Source organism: Rana temporaria, chromosome 11, assembly GCF_905171775.1.
Source record: "Rana temporaria chromosome 11, aRanTem1.1, whole genome shotgun sequence".
Taxonomy (NCBI): domain Eukaryota; kingdom Metazoa; phylum Chordata; class Amphibia; order Anura; family Ranidae; genus Rana; species Rana temporaria.
The window spans coordinates 13,025,293-13,033,337 of record NC_053499.1 but is presented as its reverse complement, the minus strand read 5'-3'; the positions used below and the strand labels follow the sequence as shown (position 1 = coordinate 13,033,337).

The following is an 8,045-nucleotide window of genomic DNA, read 5'->3' as shown; positions in this document are numbered from 1 at the left end:
GGGGGAAGTGGGTCAGAAAAGCTGTACAGGACCCCATGACCCCCTGGTTGAGCATAATTACAAATCACTTGCCAACTTATCAAGATGCCACTCAACTCAACTCTATTTTACCCATTTGCTTTAAGTTGCAGTCTCTCAGAACCATTACCTACCATCGGCCTACAGGATTAGTATGGCATTTGTGCTACAATACAATCATTTCCTTAAAGCAAAAACCTAAAAGAATACAATGAAAAGAAAAAAAAGAAAATCATTCTATTTAGTTCTTAGACACGATACAGACATGGGAACTGACGGTTTCTGTTGGTAGATTGGAAAAAAATACAGTGCGTATTACTACCCTGAACTCCGCTGTCACTCTCTAGTGACAATTCTTAAGCCCAAAGACCCGGCAGCTTGGTCCAGTGTTGGCGGTCGATTAGGTCCAGTCTAATATTTACAAAAATTTGAATTGTGGCGCTGATCAGACGATGCTTAGTCCGCAATATTTCCCGCAGAGTGATGGCGTTGTGACGCGGTCCTCCTCTAAGTGCGGATGCTGAAGGCTGTTAAATCAAGGAGTCCTTTCCTAATGTTGAGTGTTCACAGTAACACTGTCACAGTTGGAGGACCCAATGCAAAGGCAAGGGTCTCTGGCAGTGGAGGCTTTGAAGCAAGATGGTGGTCTTGATGGAATGGGGAGGGGGGGAGGGGAGTTGGGCGACCCTCCCAGTTTGGCACGCAGACTGCAGAAATCCTCACTCTACTGGATGCCTCGAAACAAACACATGGCGAATATCATGGCGAAGAGCTGGGAATGGGAACACAAAGTAAGGTTAGCTTAGAAAACAAAACAAACAAAAATGTACAGAACAGAATGCAAAATACACAATGAGCAAAGTTTACTGGACACCTGGCCATCACACCTATGGTGAACATCCCATTCCAGTATCATGAGCAATTATGTGGACACCTGGCCATCACACTTATGTCCCATAGACACACTCCTAAACCTTGTGGACGGCCTTCCCAGAAGAGTTGAAGCTGTTATATCTGTAAAGGGCGGGGCCAACTCAATATTGAACCCTACGGACTAAGACTGGGATGCCATTAACGTTTGTGTGCGTGTAAAGACAGGCGTCCCAATACTTTTGGTAACATAGTGTAAGTGTGATTCTAAGGGAAAGATTTACTTAACCACTTCCATACCGGGCACTTACGCACCTTCCTGCCCAAGCCAATTTTCAGCTTTTAGCGCTGTCGCACTTTGAATGACAATTGCGCGGTCATGCTACACTGTACCCAAACAATTTTTTTATCATTTTGTTCCAACAAATAGAGCTTTCTTTTGGTGGTATTTGATCACCTCTGCGATTTATTTTTTATTTTTTGCGCAACAACTAAAAAAAGACCGAAAAATTTGAAAAAAAATTACGTCTGTTAATTTTTTGGGTAAATAAGTACGTTTTATACTTCTATTATGGGCACCGATGAGGTGGCGCACCGGTGAGGCGGCACTGTCGGACACTGACAGGCGGCGCTGGTATGCGGCACCGATGGGCACTCGTAGGTTGGCACTGATGGGCACTCGTAGGTTGGCACTGATGGCATTGCTGGGTATCACTTGTTTATTCCAGTGCCAGTCCCATGTTATCCCATGGGCATTTATTGGCATCTGTTCTTTTTTTTTTTTTTTTTTTTACTGCCCTTTCCTGGTGGTCCAGTGTGGGAATCCGGGGGGGGGGGGGCTGCGCTGATAAACAATTAGCGCGAACCCCCCCCTGTCAGGAGAGCCGCCGATCGGCTCTCCTCTACTCGCGTCTGTCAGACGCGAGTGAGGAAGAGCCATCAACGGCTCTTCCTGTTTACATCGTGATCAGCCGTGATTGGACACGGCTGATCACGTGGTAAAGAGCCTCCGCTCTTTAACGAGATCGAAGATGCAGGGTGTCAGACTGACACCCCGCATCACCGTCCGCCGGGCGCGCGCCGGCATGAAATCCTGCAGGACGTCAATAGACGTCCAGTCAGGATTTCACAACTACTTCCCGGACATCAATTGTCCATTGACCGGGTGGGAAGTGGTTAAACTGATGCATGCACAATCTGGTGCAGCTCTGCATGGAAACCAATCAGCTTCTAGTTTTTTTTTTTTTCTTGTCAAAGCTTCATTGAACAAGCTGGATTTAGAAGCTGATTGGCTCCCATGCACAGCTGCACCAGGTTCTGAGTGCTCCAGTTTTAATAAATCTCCCCTTAGGCCTCATGCACACAGGATGGTTTTCCTACCACTTTTACCAGCGTCAGACACTTTTTTTTTTTTTTTACAGCTTAAAAATGCCCCTCCATGTTATTCTATATGTCCATGCACACATAGGCGTTCTGGAGTAGCAGCATTACAGCTGTAAAAATGCCTGACGTGGCTAAACGCGCGTTGAGCCGCATCAAACAGTTTTAAGCTGTAGTAATTGGATTTGGAAGTGGAAAATAGAGGGCAGAGAAACGCTGCAGCTCGTTTTATTTTATTTTTATTTTTATTTTTTTAGCACCCTGTGTGCTTCTAAATATACTTTTACAAAGAAAATTGAAAAAGTATTTAAAAAGAAATAAAAAAAAAAATACAAATACATAACCACTTTATCTTAGATAGTCTTGGAAGTCCATTGATAAAACTCTCTGGATTACGGAAAGAGCAAAAAGAGCAATGATGGAGGCGAGGTGCAGTTACCATAGCAACCGCATTTCCCGCCCCACATCAATTGGAACAAAAGCGCTGATTGCATATTGATGGCTGTGGCACTGTGCTCTTTGCTTTGCTCAATAAGCTTATTAATATCATTTGACTTGAATGAGTGCCCTAAAAAGATTCACATGTTGCAAATATTTAAGAACAGCTGCAGTGCCTCCTAGTGGCCAGAAGCAGTCACTGCAAGCTGTGATATTGCTTAGTGTTTTTTTTTTTTTTCTTTCTTTATGTAAATACAATACAAATTCTGTCCATTGTTGTGATCTGCATGTCAACATCAGAGACATTTCTTCAAACTGCTTTTATTAGGGTTGCACTGATACCAATAACTAGTATCGGATCTGATACTGAGCATTTGCACGAGTACTTGTACTCGTGTAAACGCTCCAATACCTAATCCAATACCTGGACAATTGGGGAATATCTGTGCTTGTAACGACCCCCACCACCACACCGATCAGCCCGTGTCCTCCTCTGCTCCCCCTCCTTCGCATCGTCATCCTCCGCTCCCCCTCCTTCGCATCGTCATCCTCCGCTCCCCCTCCTTCGCGTCGTCCTCCTCCGCTCCCCCTCCCTCGCGTCGTCGTCCTCCTCCGCTCCCCCTCCTTCGCGTCGTCGTCCTCCTCCGCTCCCCCTCCTTCGCGTCGTCGTCCTCCTCCGCTCCCCCTCCTTCGCGTCGTCGTCCTCCTCCGCTCCCCCTCCTTCGCGTCGTCGTCCTCCTCCGCTCCCCCTCCTTCGCGTCGTCGTCCTCCTCCGCTCCCCCTCCTTCGCGTCGTCGTCCTCCTCCGCTCCCCCTCCTTCGCGTCGTCGTCCTCCTCCGCTCCCCCTCCTTCGCGTCGTCGTCCTCCTCCGCTCCCCCTCCTTCGCGTCGTCGTCCTCCTCCGCTCCCCCTCCTTCGCGTCGTCGTCCTCCTCCGCTCCCCCTCCTTCGCGTCGTCGTCCTCCTCCGCTCCCCCTCCTTCGCGTCGTCGTCCTCCTCCGCTCCCCCTCCTTCGCGTCGTCGTCCTCCTCCGCTCCCCCTCCTTCGCGTCGTCGTCCTCCTCCGCTCCCCCTCCTTCGCGTCGTCGTCGTCCTCCGCTCCCCCTCCTTCGCGTCGTCGTCCTCCGCTCCCCCTCCTTCGCGTCGTCGTCCTCCGCTCCCCCTTCTTCGCGACGTCCTCCTCAGCTCCCCATCCTTGTCCTCCTCCTCCATGTCTCCCTCCGCATCGTCCTCCTCTGCTCCCCTTCCTTGTCCTCCTCCATGTCCCCCTCCTTCTTTCCCCCTCCATGTTCCCCTCCATATCATCCTTTCCGTCCTCCTCCAGGTCCCCCCCTCCTCCTCCGCTCCCCCCACAACATCGTCGTCCTCAGTTCCCCCCTGCCCCGGATCTGTCAGGATTAAGAGCGGAGGAAGGAGCCCGGTAAATATGTCATATACCAGCTCCTTCCTTTACAAATGCACAGAGTCAGTCATCATTGCCTCTGTCCATTCATAACTGAGAATAGTAACATGTGTTTATGAATGGAGATGAGCCTCTGTCTCCTCTCCATTCATCTTTAGTCCAGCTGAAGCTACAGAGGAAGGGACTGTGGAATCTGTGACCTCAGTCCCTGTCTCAAAGGGGAGATGTCAGGGGTTTATTTAGACCCGATATCTCACAAAAGCTCCCTCCCAACAAGGTTGATACAACTTTTCCTTATTTTAAGTAAATATTTAAATGTAGAATTGTAAAAATAATAATAATACAAAAAAAAAACTGACACTGTCAAACCCCCCCCCCCCCCCCCCAATAAAAATAAAGCTTTGTAATAAAATATATAAATTGTAAAAAGATTATAAAAAAAAAATGGTAAAAAACTACTGACAGTCCACACCTCATCAGTGCTACTGTCACATGAAATTAAAAACACGTTATCGGCGAGTACTTGAAAATAAGTATCGGCACTTGTATTCGGTCTTAAAGTGGTATTGGTGCAGCCCTAGTTTGTATGATGCTACATCTCTTACCTCAACAGCAAGGACTCCGATGGTCAACGCTCCAGCAATGTATACATAAGGCTCCAAGGAGCTGAGTATTGTGGAATAGCAGCCCTAGAAGGGAAAAAAAGCACAAAGAAATGTTACTAATCATCCCTGGTTTGTGCGAGATTTTTTTTTTTGGCACAAGTAAAGGTTATAACTGGGTCGTTGCAGCATGTCCCGTATTTATTCTGGCTTTGGTTATTCACCTTCTTCAGCATACAGACCGAATATGCAGATTCTTGCAAAGGGTCGAGTTATTACTGAACATCTGATAGTTTGACTGACATTTACTCCATTATGCAACACTGTACCCAAAGGAATAGAGCTTTCTTTTGGAGGTCAATCGTTTTTTTTTGTTTTTTTTTAAACTATGTAGCACCCTCTTAGTTTTATTCTGTGCAGCCCACTAAATAGATTTGGGCCTGGATTCACAAAGCACTTGCGCCGACGTAGCTCGAGATACGCAGCGTAAGTGCAAATATGCGCCGTCGTATCTGTGCGCCATGCCCACAAAACTAAGATATGCCTGAAAACAGGCTTCATCCGACTGACGTAACTTGCCTACGCCGGGGTAGAGTGGGCGCATATTTACGCTGGACGTATTTGGTTCACCCATTGATTTTCTATTCACATATGCAAATGAGGGAAATACGCCTATTCACGAACGTACGTCCGTTCGACGCAGTGCGCGTAAAGTCGTACGTCCGGCGTAAAGTTATGCCCCATGAAGGAGGTGTAACTCATCCATGCAAAGGTCTGCACCAGGGAACTCAAGCCGTTTTTTTTTACGTTGTTTACGTTGGACGTGAATATGGCTGGGCGTAGGTTACGTTCACGCCGTAGGCAGTGATCCGTCGTATCTTAGGGAGTAGATCCGACGTGATTCTGAGCATGCGCACTGGGATGCGTCCACGGGACGGTGCATGCGCCGTTCATTATACGTATCTGTCTGAGACTCAGCCCATCATTTGCATGGGGTCGCGCCTCATTTGCATGGCTCACGCCCACTTCCACATACGCCGGCTTACGCCTAGGAAACCCAGCGCAGATTGGCTTTGTGAATCCAGTGCTTGCCTCTCTGCGCTGCGTCGGCGTAGCGTAAGGAAGATACGCTACGGCGGCATAAATATGTTTGTGAATCCGGGCCTTGGTCTTTATCTGTAGGAGGCGGGTACACTTTATCATTGCGAAGGGTCTTTACCTGTCTGTTCAGGTCAATACTCGACATGCACTCTGCCTTGCTCAGGATCTCCGCCTCTCTTCTTAGCACGTTCCTCCTGCAGCAAGCTTCGGGCACCGCATTGTAAGAGTGGGCCCTAAAGTGCAAGGTTTCCCCGAAATCTTCAGGGCCGTTCACGCCACAGCATTCAAACTGTAAGAGAAGGGAAACAGAGAGGGGGGTGTCACTGAAAAAGACAGAAGAGTAAAGTTCATATAAATCTGACGAGTAACGCTCTGCTTTTCCTACAACGCATGCTCCTGGGGGTTGCAATGAACAAGAGGTGAAGGCAAAGTACGGCAGATGGCCGGTGAACTCACAGTGACCATGACGGAGTTCCAGGTGGAGGTGAAGATGTCGGTACTGTTGTTCCCCTGGTAATGTTTCTTCAGCTCCTTGGTGAAGAAGTCTCTGGTGAGCTGCAGAGAATATAAATTGGAGATCAGAACCTGTCCAAGATATAGACTTACCCTGAGAGGACTGGAGGGGCCAGGGGCCACACTGCATGATAGGACACAACACTAACTTTGGTTTCGATTTTTTTTTTTTGGCAACAGAATCCATTCGCCCTCGTGCCATTCAATCTCCATCCTGCCTTATACTCAATACAAATGATGACCCTTCCATTCCCGGAATCCAGGATACAAGGCCAGCCTAACGTAGTGGCTGTATGAACACAGCCGCGGGTCCTAATTTGACAAGTGTGTCTGATAGAGATCACACACACACACACACACACACACACACACACACACACACACACACACACACACACACACACACACCCTACCCCTACACACACACACCCCCCTACACACACACACACACACACACACACACACACACACACACACACCATACCCCCTACACACACACACACACACACACACACACACCCCTATACACACACACACCCCCCTACACACACACACACACACACACACACACACACACCCCTATACACACACCCCTATACACACACACACCCCCCTACACACACACACACACACACCCCTATACACACACACACCCCCCTATACACACACACACCCCCCTACACACACACACACCCCCCTACACACACACACCCCTACACACACCCCCCTACACACACACACACACCCCCCTACACACACACACCCCCCTACACACACACACCTCCTAACACACACACACCCCTACACACACAGCAGCTTTTTGTTATTTTTATAAATAGACGCCAAAAAGTGTAGCTATGGTATAATCTAAATTAGTGGTCTCCAAACTGCGGCCCAGGGGCCGAATGTGGCCCTTTGCCTGTCTTTATCTGGCCATTAAGGCATTATTCCTGCCACCAGCAATGGGGCATAATACCTGGCCCTGAAACCAATGGGGCACTATTCCTTCCACTGACACCAATGATGGGGCACTATTCCTCCCACCCACACCAATGATGGGGAACTAATTCTCCCACTAATGATGGGGCACTATTCCTCCCACTCACACCAATGATGGGGCACTATTCCTCCCACTCACACCAATGATGGGGCACTATTCCTCCCACTCACACCAATGATGGGGCACTATTCCTCCCACTCACACCAATGATGGGGCACTATTCCTCCCACTCACACCAATGATGGGGCACTATTCCTCCCACTCACACCAATGATGGGGCACTTACCCTCCCACTAATGATGGGCACATTTTCCTTCCACGGACATCAATGATGGAGCACTATTCCTTCCACTGACACCAATGATGGGGCACTATTTCTTCCACGGACACCAATGATGGGGCACTATTTCTTCCACGGACACCAATGATGGGGCACTATTCCTTTCACTGACACCAACGCACTCATACCATTCAAATTTAAACCCTGACTAGTAGTCAATACAAATGATGACCCTTACATTTCCGGAATCCCGTATACAATGCCGCCCTGACGTAGTGGCTGTATGAACACAGCCGCGGGTCCTAATGTGACAAGTGTGTCTGATGGAGAACACACACGCGACTATATATATATATATATATATATATATATATATATATATATATATATATATATATATATACATATATATATATATATACATACACATACATACACACACAC

The 8,045-nt window shown here is 48.1% G+C and overlaps 1 protein-coding gene across 2 annotated transcripts in view; it reads right to left on the bottom strand.

The window, feature by feature from the left end:
- Positions 1 to 237: 237 nt before the first annotated feature.
- The window catches only part of TSPAN18 (tetraspanin 18), a 172,052-nt gene continuing 164,244 nt past the window's right edge, over positions 238 to 8,045 (bottom strand). For both annotated transcript variants that reach the window (XM_040328056.1, XM_040328057.1), the window contains exons 7-10: positions 6,265 to 6,363; positions 5,927 to 6,097; positions 4,711 to 4,794; positions 238 to 790 (exon numbers count right to left, since the gene is read on the bottom strand). In XM_040328056.1, the coding sequence (XP_040183990.1) occupies positions 743 to 790; positions 4,711 to 4,794; positions 5,927 to 6,097; positions 6,265 to 6,363 (402 nt within the window). In that variant the 3' untranslated portion in view covers positions 238 to 742. The remainder of the gene's footprint in view (positions 791 to 4,710; positions 4,795 to 5,926; positions 6,098 to 6,264; positions 6,364 to 8,045) is intronic.